This window comes from Neomonachus schauinslandi, chromosome 11 (assembly GCF_002201575.2).
Source record: "Neomonachus schauinslandi chromosome 11, ASM220157v2, whole genome shotgun sequence".
Classification (NCBI taxonomy): domain Eukaryota; kingdom Metazoa; phylum Chordata; class Mammalia; order Carnivora; family Phocidae; genus Neomonachus; species Neomonachus schauinslandi.
This window is the reverse complement of record NC_058413.1, coordinates 5,939,232-5,962,835: the sequence shown is the minus strand read 5'-3', so window position 1 is coordinate 5,962,835 and position 23,604 is coordinate 5,939,232. Positions and strand designations below refer to the sequence as shown.

Here is a 23,604-nt window from a genome sequence, read left to right as displayed (position 1 = left end):
GGACCCTGGGATCATGACCTGAGCCGAAGGCAGGCGCTTAACCGACTGAGCCACCCAGGCATCCCATGAAAGATTTTTTTCCTAATTTTTAAAAAATTTACTTTTCTAAAGATTTTGACAGCGACACAGGGAGAGAGGGAACACAAGCAGGCTTCCCGCGGAGCAGGGAGCCTGATGTGAGGCTCGATCCCAGGACCCTGGGATCATGACCTGAGCCGAAGGCAGACGCTTAATGACTGAGCCAGCCAGGCATCCCGAAAAATTCTTAAGGGAAAAATACTTTGTAGGATTCTACACAGCTTTTCTTCCCCTCCTCATACAAGGAACTTACTTTACCATCTAAACTGTGCTGTCCAGTGTAGTAGCCATTAGCCACATGTAGCTAACGGCTATAAATTGAGGACCACACAAACCTAGAACACTTCCAACACTGTCCAGTTTTATTGGACAGAGCTGATGTAGAACTGTTTTGCATACTCCCATTTTTTTGTCTTGCCAGTAAGGTATGTTAAACTGTTAAATTAAAAGTTGGCGCTCGGGCGCCTGGGTGGCTCAGTCGTTAGGCGTCTGCCTTTGGCTCAAGTCATGGTCCCGGGGTCCTGGGATTGAGTCCCACGCCAGGCGCCCTGCTCAGCGGGAAGCCTGCTCCTCCCTCTCCAACTCCCCCTGCTTGTGTTCCTTCCCTCGCTGTGTCTCTGTCAAATAAGTAAAATCTTAAAAAAAAAAGCGCTCATGCACACACACACAAAAACCACAGAAGAGGTACCTGAGATTTTGATGAGGCCAACAAAACCTGTACATATTCCTCTTTGTTCTGCCTGGTGACTTGTGTATCAATTACAAGGAAATCCTAGTACCTCTGCCTTTTTTTCCTTTATGTAAAACAGCCCTGCCTCTTTAGGGAATGTTGAAGCCAACATGGGCCTTGTGTACTTTTATCACTTGTTGTAAGGGTGCATGGACAGATTAACCTCTACAGACTACTGTATCCTACCCCCAAAACAGAAATTTTGCTTCACCTGTCAGGATTTTTTTTTTTTTAAAGTAGCCTCCATGCCCAGCATGGAGCCCAATGCCAAGCTTGAACTCATGACCCTGAAATCAAGACTTGAGCTGAGATGGAGAGTTGGATGCTTAACTGACTGAGCCACCCAGGCACCCCTTGTCAGGATTATTTTAAATATAAAATATGTGGGGGAAATGCTATAAAATTAGATTAAAATTCACAGAATTTACACATTAGCATTTCCATATAGGTTTCAATAAATAAGTCCTTAAGTAGGACTCAGTCCATCACTAAACTTGTTTTTTATGGGGACCTAAGCAATGATAAAATAAAATGTCTATAAATCTTTTAAAAAATTATATGGATACATTTAATTGCAGAATGTTGTCACTGCTAATCATTAATACCCTAGTTTTCTGTTAAAAATGTGACCTGTTCTCTCTCTCTGACCTCTTGTAACAGTTTTTCATTTTAGCTATAGTCTAAACCTAGCAGAATATTAACACCACAGGAGACCTCTTTAAGTAGCTTGTAAGTGAATTTAATTGAATATATACTATGAAGTCAAACTGAGTCAACCTGATAGGTCCTTGGTAATATTCTGGCTTAACTTTTTCCTGATACTAGGGGTTCTAACCTGGGTTTACTAGCCTGAAAAGTGGAAGGAGCAGCTCTGGTTGTTACTATTTATTTATTTAAAGATTTTATTTATTTGTCAGAGAGAGACTGAGAGCACAAGCAGGGGGAGTGTCAGGCGGAGGGAGAAGCAGACTCTCTGCTGAGCACGAGCCCAATGTGGGACTTGATCCCAGGACCCTGGGATCATGACCTGAGCTGAAGGCAGATGCTTAACTGACTGAGCCACCCAGGTGTCCCAGCTCTGGTTATTTAGAAAGAAGGAACCTGCCCATGAGCAGTAGCATACTTACCAATGTCTCAAGATACTGGATAACTTTTCTCTACCCATTGTTGAGGCCTATTACTTAGACCTCACTAAATCCTTCCTTCTACATCTAAATTTCCGGCATCTACTCATTCAAATTTTAGAGTTTCAGCACAACTAAGAATGAACCAGAAGATACTGGTGGTAAATAACAACACAAAAAGGTACTTAAGTGTTAGAAACGTTTATTTGTCAAAATATTAAAAAAAAAAAAAAGTGGGAGGAGCGGAGTAAAACAAGGCTAAATTTCAGCTAATGCTGTACCACGATCACAGGTCAGACATAAAAAAACAAAACAAACAAACAAAACAACAACCCCCACCCCCAAAACCCCAATGGTCCTAGCAGTTTCAAAAGATTAGCTTCAATGTTAGAGTCCAGAGCTAACAGAGGAGAGTAAAAGGTCGCTTGCCACTACATGGTCATTTTAAAGGGAAAGGAGATGTTGCAGGTAGACAGGGAGAAGGGTTCAACTCCTAAGGAAAGCAAGATAAGAGGGGTTCCCCTGTACAGGAAAAAGGGGATGCCAGCATAATCCTTACCTAGGGCTGCTCAGAGGCTGAGAATATAAGGAATAGAGTGAAAGGCTACAGAGACTAGTATCAGGAGGAAAGAAAAGTCAACTTAGAAGAATTAAATTAAGAAAGAAAACATAGTTGGTCACAAACTCCTTTGTTTACTGAAACATGAAGCAATGGAAACATCCCGGCAAAGGGGACCGCGCGGAGCAAGTTCTCATATATGACCGCAGCCCGAGGGTTCAGTCCGCAATTATCCTACCTGAAAGAGAGCACAACACAAGAGGCTTACACAATGCCTGGAGAGCAGCTTGGCTCCGAGTACAAGGGCCCTGGTCCCGTCCTGTATTCCAGGGGGAAAAGAACAAAGAACAAAACAAAACCAAGTCAGACTGGATCAAACTTATATCCTGTGTAATTACCAAGGAATCTACTTATAGCTATATATAGAATAAGAAGCAATCTATCTGGAAGACTGCTGTGTTGGTGATAAAAGGCTACTGTCACTGCAACAAAGGGCATACACAGATACTATCAAAAACCATAATTTAGTTTTTATGTCCAGAAAAAGTAGATGTCAAGATCTCAAATATGGCCAATTGTACTACTCTACATTTGTTTCATTTTATTCTTTCATAGTAAACAAGTTTTCAGAAATGACAATCACAAAGGGTATCAAGGAACAGTTCATTCACCCTCCGACATACCTATATGTCATACTGTCTGTCACAGATTTAGAGCCGTAACTCCAGTAGTTCCCCTACTTGGTCAAATCACCCTTACCAAATCAAAAGAAAAAATCCTAAAATTCTCTAATTCTTCCATTGATGATGGGAACTCCAGACACCAATGGCTGGGGGGAAAAAGTTAACTCACACCAAGTTCCTCTACTTATTACAGACAAAGGGCCAAATCTTGGTCTTGATCTGTACCAACCGACTTCAAAAGTTGTGACGTTCTTGAATCAGTTCTGCTAGGGTGAGACCCAAATTCAGATCCCCAACAGTTCTGGAGTATTTCATCCTGGCAGCCTCATTAACATCAGGCTCCTGGGACTGCAACCAACTCAGGGTTATTCAGTCCATTTGAGGTTCACACCTGGAAGGTAAGTTTCTTTAAAAGTCATCACTAAAAAGAGGTTAGTTGAACAACCACTGCTTGCAGTCAAAATTCACTTTAAAATACCTTAGCTATACCCTTCTAAAGACTACAATATACTAATTTAACTATAAAACACATTCGAGGAAAACAAGTTATCTGGTAGATGATACCACCTTTAGAGAAATATCCCACTTCGTGGCAGATCCAGCTGCATTAGAAGTAAAAATTAAGGCAAACTACACAAGCTGTAAGCGTATGTACTTTACGCACATGAAGACTCTGCTACACAATGGTCTCAGGAGATGCCAGTCTTGTCATGGTCATACAAGATATAATTTATCACAGGTTCAAACCATTATTTGCTTCCCACTACATAAAAGGACAAATTCCTATTGCTTTTTCTTCTTCTACACATATATACCAAAGGGATAAGTTAGGAAACGTGGAAACTCCTGTTTGAGTAGGCCTCCTATTCAAGTGATGCTCAATTTCAAGGTACAAGGAAAAACCATGAGAATAGAAAGTTGTCATGATGCCATTTCCACTCAGATGAAATTTATCTAGATAATCCTACTAATTAATCTTGCCATTCCAACATCTTTGGTATACATTTTCTGAAGTAGGAAAAATTAAATTTCTGGGGTCACCACCAGTGGGATTTTATACACACTTATCTAGTCCCTTATGTGTTCCTCTTGAACAAAAACCAAAACAAAAATTGCTGGAAAAAATGAGAGTGCTGGGGCTCTAAATGATAGTAACAGGCCATGCAGAAATATGGCTTCAGGTGCTCATGCAGGATAAAGTGCTCTGGATTATTAATAAGGAAAGGACTCATGGGAAGTGGCACCAAAACACTGTGCTTTCAAGGGCCTTAGAACTAAACACCTAAAGCTTATAGGACTTTATCTGGCTTACATATTTAGGATTAGGATATTAGAAGAGTTTCCTCTGATAGAACTAATGACCTAAGGAGTAGTTCTACTGGCAAGTGAGAAGTAAAGTTGTAGTTAAAATTCTGTGACATTCATTACTAACTCCTGAACCTGTACTCTTCCGCTTACACCACAATGACTTTTCTAGTGGGAAGAGGGGGGTTTTGGAGTCCACATGGTTGAGTTTGAATTCTGACTACCTCTCAATTATCAGATGACTTCAGGCAAAGTACTTAATCTCTCTGAGCCTTCGTTCCCTTTTTTGTATAAGAGAAAATATTTTAAAGGCTTTTTGTGTAGATTAAATGACATAACGTACAGAAAGGACACTCAACAAATGTTCTTTTAACTATGTTTCTGTAACCCAGATTGCTTACACTTGATTAAATAATATTCTCACTGAGTTTGTTGTTGTTCTCTCCGAAGGAACAAGTTGGTTGGAGTCCTATACTAAAAAACCTCAACAGGCCAAATGAACCTCTGGCCTAAGCTAGAGAAATACTTAAGACTAATACATAAATTTCTCTCTCTTGGATACTGTCCTGACAGCAAACAAACAGGTGGCTTTAGCCTCCTCTATGCAGCACAGATCCCTTTCAAGGAAACTATATTCTCTTAACCACACCGGCCCCACTCTCACCTCCAGTTTTTAAAAGGCTGAGTACCGCGCTCGGTCCACGTACTGCTCCCGCTCATACCGGGCCATGTCATACAGAGAATTCCGTGCAGCTGCTGAAGCCTGAGACAGCTCACTCTCTGGCCCATAACCGTAGCCCTCTCCAACTGTGGGGAGCACAGCTGCAGCTCGACGCAGGGGGCTCCTGTCCCTTCCGTAATAGGAGGAAGTGTTGGCAGCGGCAGCGGCCATAGCAGCTGAGGTAGCAGCAGCACCTGAGTTCGGCAACAGGTGTCTGTCGTAGGGATCAACAGAAGTGGAGTTGAGGTGACTGGTCACAGCTGTGCTCTGGACTTGAGGCAGATGGGACATGGTCTGCTCCGCGTAGTTGTACGCAGAGGCCGCCGCCGCCGCCGCCACTGCCTCGTAAGAGCGGACCCGGTAACGCTTATAGTAGTCGAGCGCTCCGTAAGCATCGTTGTAATACATGGATTCCCCGTAGCCCATGGTGTAAGGCGTGCGCACCGCTCCATACTGTTCATTGTACTGCTCAGTAAAGTCCGCCACACGACCTGTACGATCTACTGGACACTCTTTGGACCAGTGCCCCTCTTTCCCACACCGATAGCAGCCGCTCTGGTCTCCCATCCCAGGGGCAGTCCGAAGCCGGCTGGTGGACAACTGCACGTGCATTCTTTTGCCTTGAGGAAATAGATGTAAGAAGACTTTATTATAACTCACTGACATTCTTTAATCCTCCCCCAAATGAAAGTAAACTAGTTGGCGTAAGACACACATACATACACACGCTCCTACAACCCTTTCTCAGCAATCCCCTCCAGAAGAAGTTGAAGTTTTAATACAGATGAGAGCTAGCTACTGCTACTTACATCAGGTAGCCGGATTCCCTACTTCTGTGTCCGCAACTTTCCCTTCCTTTCCCCTGGCCCCCAACACAGAAACTGAAAAATTTTCCACTTACCACTGCTAAGACTTGATTATAACTGTAACGATTCAAGACCTGCCAATTCTTCCAAATCAAATCGCCAACAAAACCTCAGTTATGCCAGATTTGAAAAGCTTCTTACCAACCTCTCACTGATTTACTCAGGGCAATATAAAGCCTCAGCATTTACTGTAGCTTAAAAACCACGGCAATCTTCTCTCCATCTCGTTTCCTCCAGACATTTTTGCAGGTGTCACCAGAAGGCTATGATGGATACACAAACCACACCTGGGCTCATCATCTGCTTCACCTCAGTACCTTTAGGAGTTATGCGACCCTTCAGATTTCAACCCCACCCCCATGTTTTTCAGCAAGGGCAAATCCATGCCTATTGCGGGAAAAGAAAACCTGACCAAGGTCTCTCAACAGCAAGAATTAGAAAGATACTGAAGCAGTACTGGTTTCTTAGGGACCGTGTGTTCCCATGTAATTCAGCACTTCATCCTACCACGTAGCTTACAGTTCTTCATAGGGGATTATCTACTTGTTAGAAAAATGCAGCATTTGCCTAAAAGCCTCTGGGCACCCATACAAACAAGCAACATCCATTCTTCCAGGAATGGCCAGCACTACGAACAGCTAAGAGAAGAAACAATCTTTGCTGATGAAAGCATCCAGGTCTTGAAGAGCAGTTTGAGGAAAGGAATATTGTTGGCAGTATTTAGTCCCAAACTGCCTAAGACTTTGGAGATCAAGTCAGTATTTCTCAAATTGCAGCCAAAAGGCAGCCACTACAGACGCAGAGAAGAGGGGCTTCACATCACTCTTAAGGGCTGCTCAGAACAAATCCCCCCTCGGCCATCAGCAAGTTGCTCTCTCTTTAACAGACCTTGTTCTGGATGCAGCTATGCAATAGGAGGCCTCGTGCTCCACCATGTTGGAAACAGCCCGACTCAGGACGGCAGCCAGAACAGCGCCATGCACTGACCCTGAGAGGGGAGTGGGTTAGTGCAGTAATGTCACTTTAGTCACACGCAGTTCTGCCCAATGTCTAAGATTCCTACCACCCCAGTTTCAAGTAGTTGCCACCTCCAACTTAAAACCCCTTCTTTAGCAGAAACAAAAGTGCTCAGGTTTTTACTTCTAGCTGCTAGCAGAGACGCAGCATCCACCATCACCATTGATAGCCAACAGATACCAAATGGCAGTAATTCTCTGAATGGAGCATTTAGCCACCCATTGTTTTCAGAGATTTAAATACTCCCATTCTAATTCTTAGGGCCACATGCTAACTATGCTTAGAATAGAAACACAGAGGGGCGCCTGGGTGGCTCAGTTGGTTAAGCGACTGCCTTCGGCTCGGGTCATGATCCTGGAGTCCCGGGATCGAGTCCCGCATCGGGCTCCCTGCTCGGCAGGGAGTCTGCTTCTCCCTCTGACCCTCCTCCCTCTCATGCTCTCTGTCTCTCATTCTCTCTGTCTCAAATAAATAAATAAAATCTTAAAAAAAAAAAAAACAAACAGATTTTCTTGCCCCAATTTATATCCCAAATGTAAAGTTCCCTATGATTTAGACTGGAAGACTAAAAGTTACTTGGTTTTCAAACATGCATGGTGACATTAACCTGTGTGATAGACACAAGCTGTTCCCATTCTGAAGTCGGAGTAACCATGCCAATCTAAAAAGCAGCCAATTCAGAGACCTAGAAGTACATTAAAAAAAAAATTCAAGGGGCGCCTGGGTGGCTCAGTCGTTAAGCGGCTGCCTTTGGCTCAGGTCATGATCCCAGGGTCCTGGGATCGAGCCCCATGTTGGGCTCCCTGCTGGTTGGGGAGCCTGCTTCTCCCTCTCCCTGCTGCTCTGCCTACTTGTGCTCTCTGTCAAATAAATAAATAAAATCTTAAAAAAAAAATTTTTTTAAATTTCAATTTAATTTGCTTTTTACTTTTATAGATTCTGGCCCTGTTATTGGATTTTTTTTTTTTTTTTTTGAGAAACAAAACCCAGTGATTTTTCCTTGATATTTGTTATTACATCCAATCTTCATTCCTGTATTGACAGAACTCCTAAGTTTATAAACATCTGTGTTTATAATCTACCTCTGTAGCAGCTGTAAAAAGGATTCAGGTAAAAAAATTTTTTTTAACTAGAACTAAAAAATCTGTAATAGAAGCGATAGTTGTTTTTTTCCCCAATCTTTCCAAAGGTTATAACTAGGTTTTTTTTTTTTTTTTTAAGATTGTATTTATTTGACAGAGAGAGAGACAGACAGTGAGAAAGGGAACACAAGCAGGGCAAGTGGGAGAGGGAGAAGCAGGCTCCCCGTGGAGCAGAGAGCCCGATGCAGGACTCAATCCCAGGACCCTGGGATCATGACCTGCGCCGAAAGCAGACGCATAACGACTGAGCCACCCAGGCGCCCCTGTAACTAGGTTTTTAATTTAGTTCTTACAATTAAAAAATACTGTGCTTCTATTTATTACCTTAAGGAACCAGGGCAAAGAAAATTGAAAGATTAAATTCTGCCACTCTGCTACACTTGGAGAGGGCAAAAGTTTAAAGATTTTCTGAGAACTCCAAAAGTTAGTGAAATAGGCTGCCAACATTTCCCAGAAAGCCAGCCTAATAGAAGTGTTTTCTTTTGAAAGCTGGAACAGGAAAGATTATTAAAATGCTGAGAGATGGGCAACCTGGGGTCCTAAGTGCTGAGCAGCTATCATGTGCCAGGAGCCAGAGAAGGCTGGGGGTGTAAATAGCACTCCAGTTTAGTGCTTGTTTACATTTGGGGATAAGCAAGACACCTAACCTCTTATGCATCATTCCCAATTCAGTTGCTTGAATTGTTACTTGGGAACAGCTTTTTTATTTACTGTCTTCCAATGCAAACTGCCAACTCAAGAGTGGTTCAGTTCACTGCTGCTTGTGGAGAGGAAACAGGTCTTGAAAGACCCAGGTTAACAGGTTCTGCTGCTTCCTTTTATAAGTCATAAATGCAGAAGCCTAAATAGCAACTGTTGATAAAGGTTCAAAAGATGTTCAAAGTGGCACTCTTTTTTTTTTTAAGATTTTATTTATTTATTTGACACAGAGAACGCACAAGCAGGCAGTGGCAGGCAGAGCGGCAGGCAGAGGGAAAGGGAGAAGCAGACTTCCCACTGAGCAGGGAGCCCGATGCGGGGCTCGATCCCAGGACTCTGGGATCATGACCCGAGCTAAAGGCAGCCACTTAACCGACTGAGCCACCCTGGTGCCCTCAAAGTGGCACTCTTAAGAGGCCACCTTCATTAGGAGATGACTAAAAAGGCTTTATAGACAAATGTGACAATCTGGTATATGGATTATATTTTCTGTAAAACTGCAACGTATTGGGCGCCTGGGTGGCTCAGTTGGTTAAGCGACTGCCTTCGGCTCAGGTCATGATCCTGGAGTCCCTGGATTGAGTCCCGCATCGGGCTCCCTGCTCGGCAGGAATCCTGCTTCTCCCTCTGACCCTCCCCCCTCTCATGTGCTCTCTGTCTCTCTCATTCTCTCTGTCTCAAATGAATAAAATCTTTAAAAAAAAAAAACTGCAATGTATTATCCCATGCTAAACTTTCTCTGGTCATCTGGAAAAAAACAGAGCTGGTGGGGCGCCTGCGTGGCTCAGTTGGTTAAGTGTCTGCCATCAGCTCAGGTCATGATCCCAGAGTCCTTAATGTGGGATCGAGTCCCACATTAAGGAGCCTGCTTCTCCCTCTGCCTCTGCCTGCCACTCCCCCTGCTTGTGCTCTCCCTGTCAAATAAATAAATAAATAAATAAATAAAATCTTTTTTTTTTTAATTAAAAAAAAACAACAAAACAGAGCTGGTTATAAAAAATGTCTATATGTATAACTCAGAGTAGAGTGCTTTCTCCAGAGTGGAAGGCTAAGAACATCAAAGCCAAATAAAGGATTCTTCTTTTCCAATGATGTTTTTCAAACATTCACTTCCTAGAGTAAACCTGCTTTATTAAAACACACACTCTTCCCAAGCCAACTCCCTCCCAACTAATTGACTTCTGTATGCATACTTTTGCCCTTATCCTTTTATTCAATTGTATATTTAAAAAAATAAGGACATGCAGTATTACATTACTAGGACATCTTTGCAGAGATTGGACCCGACTTAAATTGCATTCTCTTTACATTTTGTTACCTGTCAAGAGAGAACCCCTATTTCCCCCCCACACTGTCCATTCATGATCCCATCTCCATCAAGTGAAAAATAATTAAGAATATTCTTAAAGCTGTCTGAAGTGCAACAGCTTTCCAAATTAATAAAAGAAAAACAAATATAAATAAGATAGGTAAATGAGGAAAGTGAACTATCACATTTTAAATAAGCTTCTAACCATAATGGAAACACACTCGTTGCAAACACCACTCACCTTTCATCATATAGTGTTTACTGTCAATACACTTTCACATCTATTACCTCATTCTAGCCTCACTACCATCATGTGAGGGAGGTACTGCAGGAATCATTAATTCTATTTTATAAGTAGGGAAAATGAAGCACAGAGAGATTAAAAACACTTGTCCAAAGTCACACAACTCGTTAATGGTAGCAAGTTATGTATGACTTTTGCCCTATGCTTTAGAGAGGAGCTAAAGGCCAGGACACCACTGGCTGAGCCCAGAGAGATTTGACGCAGTATTTGCAATCTACACTATTTGCAAACTTTCTTACCCTTTTCTGGTCAACTTTTCCTCTTCTGCCATTTCTTTTCTCACTGTTTTCTAGGTTTAGCAGAAGACACTTAAGTCCTTTTCAACAAACCTTTTAGTGGCACTCAAATCACCATTAAAAATGGTGTTAACTTATGAACCTGTGAAGTGGCTGTAAATGTGTGGCTCAAGATGACACTGTCAACGAACAGCGCTGTCCAACAGAACTTTCTATAATGATGGAAATGTTCTCTATTTACACTAATACAGGCACGAATAGCCTCATGTGACTTCTGAGCGCTTCAAATGTGTACAGTACAACTGAAAACCTGAAATTTAAAATTTAATTAATAGCCACATGTGCCTAGGGGCTACCATATTAGACAGCACAGCTGCAGTCTTCAGACAACCCTGGGGTATTAATGATAACCTACATATCTTTATAATTGGTAAAATTATACAGCATGCTCCATGACACCCTTCTTGGAACCTTTCAGAACAGGACCAACGTTTCATTCAACCTACTATTTTTAAAAATTTTCTTTCTTTCCCATTAGGGTTAAATAATCGTCAGTGGAAGAGAATAGTCCGGTGGCATGGGTTTGGGCCCTGCTTGTATAGTTGACAGACTGAACACATTTGAATGCGCTCAAAAGATACATCCCCAAATCCAGCTTCACCATCCAGAATTATAATATAGGGATCCCTCTAGATGTCTCTGTTCCTCTTTGCCACAACAACCTATCACCCCAGACCATAAAGAGTATAAACCCTAAGCATTTAAACTCAAATATAAGGCTTTCTGATCATAACAAAAGAAGCAGGGGGCGCCTGGGTGGCTCAGATGGTTTAAGCGACTGCCTTCGGCTCGGGTCACGATCCCAGAATCCTGGGATCATGTCCCGCGTCGGGCTCCCTGCTCGGCGGGGAGCCTGCTTCTCCCTCTGCCTCTCTCTCTCTTATGAATAAATAAATAAAATCTTTAAAAAAAAAAAAAAAAAGCAGGTAATCCACAGACTTTTCTCCTCCCTCCTCCCATGAGGTACTCATTTGCCAAGGCAGATTAACTTCCAACAGCACTCAAATGAAGACTGCGTGATAAAGTAACCCAGTCTGTGACTCTACACAGTTGTTGAGGAACATCTTGGCAAATAAATCTGAAAAGGGCATGTTTGCTTCTCCAAGAGTAAACTGTACTTAAGAGTAGTAAATGTGCAATCTTTCTATTATATCTAGCTAAAATAGAATGGAAGACATCACCCTGCCAGCCGCCTGGTCCTGTGTTCTTGTCTCTGTCTTGACCTAGACTCCACTACTCAGTTCTGCCACCCAGACCCCAGAGCAGTTCACCTTGAAACTCTGTGTTGTCAAGGCCCCTGATGGCCTCCACTGCATCCTCTGCCCGCTCCATGTGTACGAAGGCATAATCTTTCACGATGTCACATTCGATGACTGGGCCATACTCCTCAAACTTGGCCCGAAGCTCCTGGTTGGTACAGGTGGGGCTGATGTTGCCCACATGCAACTTGGTGGAGGCTTTGCTCTTATTCTTGCTGGCTTCCACGTTGATGTTCACCCCGTGTAGCTTGTAGTGGTGCAGGTTGCGTATGGCATCCTCGGCCGCCGTCTTGTCCTCTATGTGCACAAAGCCGTAGTTCTTAATGATGTCACATTCCAGCACCTTCCCATACTGCTCGAAGAGTGAGCGGATCTCCTGCTCTGTGGCCTCCCGGGGCAGGTTTCCAATGAACAGCTTCACCATCCTGACAAGAGCCTGGGAGGGAAGAAATAAGATTTCCAAAAGTTAGGGGTGGAGTGGGAAATTTCAGTGCATTGCATTTGGTTTAATCCTCCAAAGAAGTTCTTGGCACCTTCAAGATTCAAGACCCTCACATAAACGTTTATTATTTTCTTAATAGAGAGGAAAGGTTTGTACGTTAAGAGTGTGAGATGCGTGTGACACCCCAACAGGAGGTCGGGGTCAGCATGCACTGCACCGTCTATCACTTCCGTGAAATGAGGCGCGTTTAAGTAAGAGGATTGGCTGTTTTATGTCTTAAAATACTCTTTTTGGGGGGGGCAGGAAAGAGAAGAGCTCAAGAAGGGGGCAAGAGGCATATATCTCGAGTGTCCCTAGTAACGAGGTTTTGGAGGGAAATCGGTGTACCTCTCCTCCGTGCAATATTACCTTCAAAGATACTCGAAGAATAAAGAGGCTTCCTTGGCCCCAATCCGGGACCCCCCCCCCAGCGACCTAACCTTCAGCTCTATCGCCCCAACAAAGACTCGACCCGACCCCTGCCCCGCCCCCTCCGGAGACCCGGCCCCGCCTCCTCCCGTTGTCTTCCCCGGACTTCCCGCAGCAAGAGAAACCCAAACCGTGGGCTGGTCCCGTCCGCCAGAGGCCCAGCCCGGCCCACCCTCGGGCTCCCCACACACCCAGAAAACCCCCTCGCACCTCCGGGTGGCGGCGGCGGTGGCGGCGGCTCCCGCGTCAGAGAGAACCCTACAAAATGGCGACGGCCGCTCGAGCCTCGGCGCGACCGGGCCCTTTCTCGCGCGCCAGCTCACGCACGCGCGAGTGCGCGCTGCCTCCTTCCCCTCCCCCTCGCGGGAGCCGGGCGGCCAATCCCGCGGCGGCATACAAATGGCTGCCCCAGGCTAGGCTCCCAGTCGCCCCGACACGGGGGCGGGGCCAGCTGGTGACGACGCTGCGGAGCGAAGGTCAGCCCGCCCCCAGCCCCGGCTAGCCAATCAGCACCCTGGAAGCGGGGGTCGGCGCTCAAGCGTCAGAAGGGCTCCGGACGCAACCACTACCTGGGTGTAATCAGAAGTTCGGGGAGTCGCTAACCATCACAATGGGTCGTGCTATTGGGCCAGTTGGGGTGGGGGTGGGGGTAGGTAGCTGATGACAAAGGGTTACCTCACTGGGTCCTCTAAACGGGGGCTTTCTTGCGGGCTGGTCAGCCACTTTGGTAGCTTGGGTCAACGTGTTAGAGACACGGAAGAGCCACATTTTAAGCAAACGTAGTCAATTTTTGGAGAGCTTTAAATATAGCTTAATATTTTTCATTGCAAGCATCTTATTCGCTGGCGAGGAAACTACCAAAGATGGCAGAGCTGGGATAGCTCTAAGAGGCATCGTATCCAGCCTACATTTATCGGTCACATTTTGTTTGCTCATGCGTGTACGTGGGCTGTTTTTCTCTAATTACAGTATTGGCTCTAATTGTGTGTCCTTCACAGTTCCTGGTCCGTGGTGAATACACCAAAGGAATACTTGGTGCAGAAGCCCAGAGAAGTTCCTTGTTTGGGGCGGGGCGGAGGGACAGGGGTGAGAAAGGGTCTCCAAGTCCACACCAAGCTGCTGGAGGTCTAGGCAGCTGGGACTCCGGGCACTTTTCTAGCATTCAAAATTCAGCTGTGGTGCAAGGGCGCCTCCTGGTGGTAAAAGAGAAGCTATTAGGAGGATTACTCACTGTCACTCTTGAACAAAGAATAGACGTTTGTAGAGATTGATGGATCCAGCTTATCTCTGAGTGGAGCATGCCAGGGTGGTTGTCAGTCACCATTCTTCATTGTGGTGGCTCCATAGAAGCCTTTCTGATACCATCAGGCACAAATTCCCCAGGCTTCTCTCCTCCTCCCCAGCTACTTTGATATGTTTCTTTCACCGAATTCTTTTTGTTTCCCAGCCGGCTATTTCAGAAGAGGCACTGTCCTTCCAATTTTAATACAACTCATGATTTCTCCCAGCTAATTCTATCTACCTCTCCCGTTCCCTCCTCCTCTTGGTCATTCCCTGTTTCTCTCTACACTCAGACTTTTTAAGCATATATGGGGACCTCCTCACCCATTTCTGAAATAGCTCCCACTCATCTTCACTATTAATGTTTTCTGTCTTGGGTCCCTTCCCTGTGTTCCAGGCCAGACTGCTTTGCAAATGGAGAGTCTGAACCTGCTATTGCCCACCTTCGTACACTGTGTTTTGGGTTCTGTCCACCTCTCCCAATACCCCATATTTTCTGAGGTCACCAAAACTAATTTTCTTTTAAGTTTTCACCCCTCTAAGGTTTTCATTTCGTTCACCATCCTTTTCTCCCGTTTTTATACTGTTCCTTCTCATGACTGCACCGTTCCATCTCCTTCCCTCCTTCTATTTCCCTACTCTTTATTCCCTTTTATCTCACTTCCCCTTCTCTCGTAGGCAACCATTCTAATGAGTTTAATGTGTATTATTTTGTTTGTGTTCTTGCCAGACATGTCTTTTCAGTGAGCATTTGCTTTATCCATTTTAAAAAATGTTTTATTGTGGACATTTTCAAAAAGGCACAAATAGAGGATATTATGATGAACTCTTTTGGACCGTTTCTTGACCCAGCTTTGACAGTTACCAACATTCTGCTGACTTTATCTATCCCCTGTACTTTTTTTAAAAAAAATTTATTTATTTGTCAGAGAGAGAGAGAGAACACAAACAGGGGGAGCAGCAGGCAGAGGGAGAAGCAGACTCCCTACTGAGCAAGGAGCCCGATGCGGGACTCCATCTCAGGACCCTGAGATCATGACCTGAGCCGAAGGCAGATGCTTAACCAACTGAGCCACCCAGGCATCCCTGTACTTTTTTTTTTGGACTGGAGTTTTTAAAAGCAAATCCCATGCAGAGAAAGGGGAACCCTCCTACACTCTTGGTGGGAAAACATGCTGGTGCAGCCACTCTGGAAAACAGTATGGAGGTTTTTCAAAAAGTTGAAAATAGAGCTACCCTAAGACCGAGCAATTGCACCCCTGGGTATTTACCCCAAAAATACAAATGTAGTGATCCGAAGGGGCACGTGCACCTGAATGTTTATACCAACAATGTCCACAATAGCCAAACTATGGAAAGAGCCTAGATGTCCATCAACAGATAAATGGATAAAGAAGATGTGGTACACACACACTGGAATATTATGCAGCCATCAAAAAAAATATATCTTGGGGCGCCTGGGTGGCTCAGTTGGTTAAGCGACTGCCTTCGGCTCAGGTCATGATCCTGGAGTCCCTGGATCGAGTCCCGTATCGAGTCCTGCATTGGGCTCCCTGCTCGGCAGGGAGTCTGCTTCTCCCTTTGACCCTCCTCCCTCTCATGCTCTGTCTGTCATTCTCTCTCTCTCACATAAATAAATAAAAATCTTTAAAAAAAAAAAATCTTGCCATTTGCAATGACGTGGTTGGAACTAGAGGCTATTATGCTAAGCAAAATAAGTCAATCAGAGAAAGAATTATCATATGATCTCACTGATATGAGGAATTTGAGAAACAAGACAGAGGATCATAGGGGAAGGGAGGGAAAAATGAAACAAGACGAAACCAGAGAGGGAGACAAACCATAAGAGACTCCTAATCTCAGGAAACAAACTGAGGGTTGCTGGAGTGGAGGGGGGTGGGAGGGATGGGGTGGCTGGGTGTTGGACATTGGGGAGGGTATGTGCTATGGTGAGCACTGAGTTGTGTAAAGCTGATGAATCACAGACCTGTACCCCTGAAACAAAGAATACATTATATGTTAATAAAAAGGAAAAAAAAAGCAAATCCCAGACATGATGTTATTTCGTCTATAAGGACTTTACTATCTACCTCTAATTAGAACATCAGGATTATGCTAATATTATCTAATCTTTATATTAAAATTTCCCCTAGATTGTTGCAAATGTCTTTTTGCAATTGGTTTCTTCTAATGTGGATCTAAACAAGGTCCATCGATTGTGCATTTGGGTAAATTATGTAGATGTTTATGTAAATTGTGTTGCATGGCTCATTGTTTTAGTTTTTTCACTGTGTTGCTGTGTGCTATCTAACCACTGGGTAATACTCCCTAATGTGCAACCACTGTGTTTTACCTATCCGTCTCTATGTGTAGGACACTCATGTTGCCTCCAATGCCCCACTATTATAAACAAGGTTACAATTATTAGCATCATTACAGTAATTATGTGTGCCCCACTGGATCCCTGTGAGAATTTGAGGGGATATAAACCCAGGGTGGAATTGCTAGGTTGCTGGCTCACTGGGTATACATGGAACTAACTTGTCTAAGTAGCGCCAGGTTGTTCTCTGGAGAAACTGTACCAGTCTACCCTGTCACCTGCAGCACATGAGGGACCCTGTATATCAATGACTCTGCCAATGTTGGACATTGTCCAGTTTTCTAATTTCTGCTAGTCTAATAGGTATAAAGTGATATAGCACTGTTGTTTTAATTTGCATTTCTCTGATTACTGATGATTTTAGGGATCTCCTCTTTTTAGTTTTTTTGAGTTTGCTCTTCTGTAAATTTCCTGTTCATATGTTTTGCCTAACTTTCTTAGTGGTTGCAATCTCCTCTTTGTTGTTGATTTGCAGGATTTTCTTGTTTATTCTAGACATTGATCTCTAAATATTTTCCGTCATTCCACTAATTATTAACTTTGTCCATGGTGCCCTTCATTGAACAGAAATTCTTAATTTTTTATAGAATCTAATTAATTTTTGTCTTAAAGTTTGTGCTTTTGCAGTTTTGTATAAGCTGTCCTTTTCTACCCCCCTGAGTCACAAATATATTCTCCTACATTTTCCTCTATTAACAGTCATGTTTTTTACTATTTACATTTAGGTCTGTAGTCAATTTAAAGCGGTACCATCCTGGGGCACCTGGCTGGCTCAGTAGGTGGAATGTGTGACTCTTGATCTCAGGGTCATGAGTTCGAGCCCCACGTTGGGTGTAGAGTTGACTTAAAAATAAAATGTTAAAAAGACAAACAAAAGCAGGGCTGTCCAAACAGAAATATATGGTCAGCCGTCTATGTAATTTAAAATTTTCCAGTAAAGACATTTAAAAAGTAAAATGAAACAGCTGAAGTTCATTTTAATACTTTTGAAACCCAATAAAGCTAAAATATTTCAACATATAATCAGTATAAAAAGTATTTAATGAAATATTTTAAATTCTTCTTTTCCTCTTCAGTTTTTGAAGTTGGTGAGCATTTTACACTTGTAAGCACATTTCACTTTGGATTAGCCACATTTCAGGTGCTCAGTAGCCACATGTGGCTCATGGCTACTGTCTTGGACAGTGCAGATCTAGAGTTCACCCTCGGAGGCCGTGTTTGGTGAGAAGGCAAATCCATTTTTCTCCAAATAATCCACGTTTAGCTGTCCATATTTCTCAGACCTGCGCGTACTGTATTTTTGTGCTCTAATCTTTCTCATAGCCCTCACTGCTCCATTTCATTTGGTCTCTTTCTGGAACTTTCCTTGTCTTCCACTCATATCTGAAGGTGTCTCTCGAGACTTACTTCCTGACCTTATGTTTATCCTCTTCTATGTCTTGCCACCTAGATGATGCTCAAAGCACATCTTCATGACTTCTCCATTCAGTGACTGACTGCATCCTGTAAGACTGCTGTACTTGGCTGCCCAATTTCCACTCACATTTTACATGCTAAAAGGAGCATTTCTTCATTAATTTCTCACTCCCATGTACATTTCCTTCTAAAATTTCCCATTATTGCTTCCCCTCCTAACTCCCAGGCTTGCCCCGTTGCAGTGGAAAAACCCTGTTTCCCTGAGCACTCTACAATGTATGACTTTTTCTTCCTTTGCACAGTTGTACCTGAAGAACAAGAGAAGGTTGTAGTGCTGATGTATTATTCCATTTAGTCCCCCAACAGATTGTTCCAGTCACATTTATCCAACATGTTGACTGTGGAATACTTCTGAATCTGCTTTTCTTAAGAGAAAGGGAGAATTATTTTGTGGGCTGTCTGGTCTACCAGCTGTCACGTTTGGAGACCATTCTGGGGCTGTGTTGTGCGAGTCCCAGGCCTGCACACACCTGACCCTGTCTTAGTCATGGCTGATGATGGTCAGGGGTCTACTCAGCCAGGGCCCTTGGCCAATTATGCTAAAGACACGGCTGCTTAGGGGAGGGGGTGGGGGGATGGGTGAAATAGGTAATTGGGATTAAGGTGTGTATCTGTCGTGAGGAGCACTGGGTGATGCATAGAAGTGTTGAATCACTGTATTGTATGCCCAAAACTAACATAACACTGTATGCTAACTATACTGGAATTTAAAATTTTTTAAAAAATTACAGATAGGGCTGCTTCTCTGGAAAGATCTTCTCTGAGCTCCCAAAAGAAATGGTTGTTTGTTTATGGGAAACAGTGAAAGAACAAAGCTTTTCCTGTAGGAGACCACCAAGGCAATACTGTTGCCCTGAAACTTCAATTGCCAAGCCAGAGACAAGGGAGAAAGCTACCTACTCTTTTTTTTTTATACTTCACCAGATCTAGAGTATATTCTGTATTTGTGTGTGTTTACACACTTGTGGCTTCCCAGAGTAATGTCATCCTATTGGTCAGTGGATTGGAAACGTGCCACTTATCTGACCCCTGTCTGAACTCCCTTGATCCTCTCTACTGGGGAGGAGACAGAAGATGGGGTCAGTAATCACCCCCACGTGCTCCATTCTCCACTGTCGGGCTGAGCAGTGGCTGAGACTTGCTTGGGCAATTCAGTCTTTCATTTTTGGAAAACAGTCGAGAGAGTCATGAGTAAAGAAAGTTGTGTACCAGGGAAGGAGTTGATCACTGCCTTTTAACATTAGTAGTGCTTGTTACCATCACCCTGACCCATGGCGAACTTCTTGGGTCTAAAAAGAGGCTTGTCATTGGTCAGCCCAGCAAACTGGAGGTCATGATCATGGGGAAATGAAACCGGGCTAAGGAGGCTCTCAAAATAATGTGGTTCTTTGAGGGCTGGGAGGCTGGGGGCAGAGAGGAAACCTGACATACAGGAGACCAGAGCCAGAGGCAGGGAGGCTTGTGGTCAGGAAAGCAAAGACACCCGGAAGCAGAAAGAGAAGCTGAGCTGTTTAATCACCTCCTTGGCCAGACTCAAGGCTGTGGCTGCCCCCGAACCACTCACACCTGGAAGCCACTGAGTGTCGCTGGAGATGGAGTGGCCGCTTGAATCAGAGGGTAACTTAGGATGGGAAGGGGGAGCTTCGGCGTCTCTGACTCGGTCATCTGGCAATCTTGCCCCCAGGTCCTGCTTCAGCTCTGAGAGGTTCCTGGCTGGTTCCCAGGGGCAAGGAACTGAGGGGCATGCCCTTGCTGCGGTGGGAGAATGACCTGAGGCAGGGGCAGCCGTGCCCACATGGCCTCTGTGGAGGGTGCAGCACTGCCCGCACCCGGGTCGGGGTTGGGGTGTAGGACTGGGGGGAGATGGAGGACGTCAGGAGGTGGGAGTGGAATTGGGGGTCGCCTGGGTCCCACCACCGGTCTGGAATTAAATAGCAGAAGAGGAGCGTTGCCCTTGGGAACACTGACTTGTCCTCCGAGACAGTTCCTGGTGATGGGCTGACCTTGGCAACAGACCCTAGCAGCAGGCAGTTGTCCTGACAAGAGGGTGGTCCCTGTTGACGGTCCCTGGCAGTTTCCTGAATTGAGGGAAGAAGCTGGCCCAGGAGCCTTGGGCCCCCCTCCCCGCCCACTACTTGCTCTTCTTGAAGAAGCTGAAGCGTTTTTCTCTCTCTCGTTCTCGGCCATCCTTGCTGCGAAGTACGACAGGCCCCTCGGCCCCAGCCGGTGACACTGGGGGCATGGTCATGGCCCGGGTCATGCCGCGGGCAGCACTGGGCACCGCCGGCTCTTCAGGCTCTCCGGAGGCGGAGGACGCCGTGGTAATGGCGGCACTCACCACCCGCAGCCAGGAGCTCATCTCTGCCTGCACAGGGCACAGAGGGGTGGGTGCTCAGCCGCAGGGCAGCCGGAAGCTGCCTCCGAGAGCTGGCAGAGAAGCGACGGGGCGATCAAGAAGGGGAAGACGTTTTTGTGCGGCTTTCACTGACATCCAGGTGGCCTGATGGCGAAGGAGACCCTTACTCGAGGAAAGAGGGAGAAGAGGGAAGAAAGGGGAAGCTGCAACTGGAATGTTCTGAGAGTGGCGCGGAGAGACAGGGGCGTGGGAGGAGAAGGGGCCAGCTCACCTCATCCTTGGCCTGGAATAAATACTCTTTTCCATCCTGTAAGCTGTTGGGAGAAAAGAGAAACGTCAGGGCAGAGCTGAGAATGTGGGATGGCTGCATGAGAGCTGGGCAAGAGCTAGGTTAGCAGGCCGAGGCCAGGCTGGGGAACACGCGGCTACAGCCCCTGGCGCCAGACCAGACACGTCCTGCACATTCTTCAGATTCCCAGGACTGTGCAGAAGCAAACCCTTGCCGTTCAGCTGCTGAGGATCATGGTGAGCTCATCTGCACCCCAGGCCATGCCTCCTGCTCTGGCTGCTTGCTGGCAGGCAGGGGCAAGCCCTGGGAGGCCGCAGCGGCCGGGAAGCGCCAGCACCCTCCCTTCAGATTTCCCATCCGGGATCATTATCTTGCTTGCCATCGTCAGCAGTCAGGCCTGCATCTTGGGCCCCCTGCTCCCCTTAGTGTGGAATACAACCAGAGTCCCCCAGCTTTCCCTCATGTACATGGCTGGCCCCAAACGCCCAGCCCTATAACGCTATTCCCTCTGCTTCTAGCCTGTGGCTCCCCTTTCCTTTGTATCGCCCCCAGTTCCCCGCACCCCCCATCCCCAGGGCACCTCCCACTCCTACCCCAGCTTGAAGACGTGTTTGCGTTTTCGATAATCAAAGGCAACGCTGCCCTGGGCCCTGGCCAGGCTGACAGGCACTTCTCCGTGGTATGGCACTCCCGTGCTGGCTGCCTTGGCGTCCTTATAAAAGCCGAGACTCCCACGCCGCAGGACACAGTACACGTTTTGCCACGACCTGGGCGGGACCGTGATGCAGGTGACATGGGTGATCAGTCTCTGCGGGGGCCTAGAACCCTGGGACTAGCTCGGATGTCTGAGGACTGCCAGTACCACTCCTATCTTTGAGCTCCTCGTCTTTCCCCCCTCCCCCGACCCTCACCTGAGGCCCCACTCTTCTGCTGGGTCCTCCCTCTGTCCCAGAGGACCCTCCTCCTACAGGGCACCTCCCCGCTGTCTACGGAGGAGGAGGCTGCAGGGAAGGCCAGGCCCAGTACCTGTTGGCAGCCTTCTTGCCGAAGGCTTCCATCTCCTGTTTGCGACACAGCATCCCCTCCATCTGTTCCTGGGCACAGAGCTCGGGGCCTCGAGGGGGCAGAGTGGCAACCCGGGCTGACTCGGATGACCTGCTCTGGGGCATCATAGGAGGGGCTGGGCCCCGCGTCCGGGCCTGCTTCTCTCCCCGGGGCCCATTGGCCTCATCCCCGGTGCCGGACCCCTGTGGGGAAAATGGAAAACAGTGTCAGCGTCAAAGGAGCAGATGGGAAATACCTCGCCTGAATGTCATGACGCTTGAAGTCCAAAAGCTGGTCTTCCTGGCCGCCGTGTGTCCTTTGGGCCCCCACCCTCTCCTGTGCCCAGCACCACCACCACCCCCTGGCTCACGCCCGTCTGCACCCCTCCATCTCCCGGTTACTAACACCCACACTTCTGGGAGAAACTCACAGGTCCTTCTGCAAAGCTGCCGTGCTCAAGTCTCTGTTGTTCCAACAGGGGCTACAAGGACAAGAAGCTGTAAGAGGACGTGCAAGATGCGGGGGGACTAAGATCCTGATGGGGGTGCACAGGGCAGCGGGGGTCACCTGTGGGGACTCTGCATCTGCACAGACTCCGTTAACGCTGGCCTGCTGTGTGGACGCCGGTAGCCGGGGGTGGGTTCTAGAACAGCAGGAGGTGACACGGAACGTTAAGCCCTTGCGTTGCTGAGACTTAGCCTCCTCCTCCTCCTTCCCCAGGTGTCCCCGCTCTCACCTGTCCCAGGCAGCATCAGGAGCCGTCTGGCTGTCCACCAGGTCCCCTTCAGGCTGACTGGCTGTGGGCTCTGGAGCAGGGGGCTGTCTCCTCCGTTCCTCCTCCTCCCTCTTTCTTTTCCGCTCCTTCTCCTGCTCCTCCAGCTGTCAAAACATTCTGGGATCAGAGCATAGAAGGTCTCACTTAAGAGGACCAGGGCACTGGGGAAAGTTGAAAGGCCTCTGCTCTAGCCTGATGAAATAGAAAGGATAGAAAACAGAATTCCAAAAGAAGGTGGGGATTAGAAGCAACGGGGCAGATGGTGTCTGTAGTGTCACCCGGTGGAGGGGGGGGGGGGAGGACGGATGGCTCCTAAAGCTGTGGTGACAAGCGGCACTCTTGGCTCACATCGGGGAGAGGCTGGTGCAGCAGTAAGAGAAGATGCGTTTCCTTCAAGCGGGAGAGATCACAGGCCTGGGGCAGTGGGAGGGGGCGGGCATTCCTGGGGTCCCGCACTCCTCACCGCGGTGAGCTTCTCCAGCGCGCTGAAACGCTCCTCCCAGGCCACCGCTGACTTCTGGAAGGCCTCGTGCCGCTTGATGAGGCTCTCAACTTCGTCGACTGTGCAACCCAGCTCAGCACTTCGCACCAACGGCTCTTGGCTGCACAGCCAGGCCTCCGCCATACCCGCGTCTCTCCCAAATACGAGCACTTCCAAAACTGCAGGGGTTGGGGGGGGTGCCACAGGGAGATGGCAGGTCAGAGCACCAGCAGAGCCCTATAGCCACAGCCCTTGGAGAACAGGGACACGGAGGAAGCTAGTGCCCCAGAGCAGGGGCACCGAGCAGAGCCAGGCAGTGCCAAGGGTGGGCACCTTGAGTTCCATGCCCAGGCCTCTTGGTCTTACCTACTCTGGACACAACAGGTTACGGGACCCCCAGCCCCTTCTCCCGAGGCCTGGCCCCCGCCGCAGCTCACCAAGCTGGAGCCAGTCCATCTTCTCCTGCCACTTGTCTGCTGTCTCCTGGCGCCGTGCCTGCAGCTGAGACAGCTTCTCCGAG

General features: G+C 46.7%; 3 protein-coding genes across 8 annotated transcripts in view; 1 reads left to right on the top strand and 2 right to left on the bottom strand.

Annotated features, from left to right (window-relative positions):
• Positions 1-6,393, top strand: part of LOC110576373 (RNA-binding protein 4) — a 34,156-nt gene extending 27,763 nt beyond the window's left edge. Inside the window, exon 3 of the mRNA XM_021685567.2 lies at positions 6,304-6,393. Coding sequence (XP_021541242.1) covers positions 6,304-6,335 — 32 coding nt within the window. The 3' untranslated portion in view covers positions 6,336-6,393. The remainder of the gene's footprint in view (positions 1-6,303) is intronic.
• Positions 2,115-13,366, bottom strand: LOC110576374 (RNA-binding protein 4B). 3 transcript variants are annotated; one of them, XM_021685569.2, is made up of 4 exons: positions 13,213-13,366; positions 12,105-12,528; positions 5,144-5,820; positions 2,115-3,565 (listed from the first exon to the last, which is right to left on the bottom strand). In XM_021685569.2, the coding sequence occupies exons 2-3, from the start codon at positions 12,514-12,516 to the stop codon at positions 5,153-5,155; spliced, it is 1,080 nt and encodes a 359-aa protein (XP_021541244.1). In that variant the 5' UTR covers positions 12,517-12,528; positions 13,213-13,366; the 3' UTR covers positions 2,115-3,565; positions 5,144-5,152. The 3 variants fall into 3 exon arrangements, 2 of the variants coding, with proteins under 2 accessions (XP_021541244.1, XP_044775232.1); XM_044919297.1 differs by lacking the exon at positions 13,213-13,366 and adding an exon at positions 12,943-12,985; XR_006540930.1 differs by lacking the exon at positions 13,213-13,366 and having other exon boundaries at positions 2,115-2,810; positions 3,344-3,565; positions 12,105-13,079.
• A 4,324-nt stretch (positions 13,367-17,690) lies between these two features.
• SPTBN2 (spectrin beta, non-erythrocytic 2) overlaps positions 17,691-23,604 on the bottom strand; it is a 39,942-nt gene continuing 34,028 nt past the window's right edge. For 2 of the 4 annotated variants that reach the window (XM_021685572.2, XM_021685571.2), the window contains 9 exons: positions 23,522-23,604; positions 23,067-23,263; positions 22,565-22,707; positions 22,396-22,471; positions 22,259-22,309; positions 21,811-22,031; positions 21,378-21,551; positions 20,767-20,809; positions 17,691-20,504 (listed from right to left, as the gene is read on the bottom strand). In XM_021685572.2, the coding sequence (XP_021541247.1) occupies positions 20,271-20,504; positions 20,767-20,809; positions 21,378-21,551; positions 21,811-22,031; positions 22,259-22,309; positions 22,396-22,471; positions 22,565-22,707; positions 23,067-23,263; positions 23,522-23,604 (1,222 nt within the window). In that variant the 3' untranslated portion in view covers positions 17,691-20,270. Of the gene's footprint in view, positions 20,505-20,766; positions 20,810-21,377; positions 21,552-21,810; positions 22,032-22,258; positions 22,310-22,395; positions 22,472-22,564; positions 22,721-23,066; positions 23,264-23,521 lie in introns of those variants that run through there. The other 2 variants (XM_044919676.1, XM_044919677.1) reach the window with 2 other exon arrangements.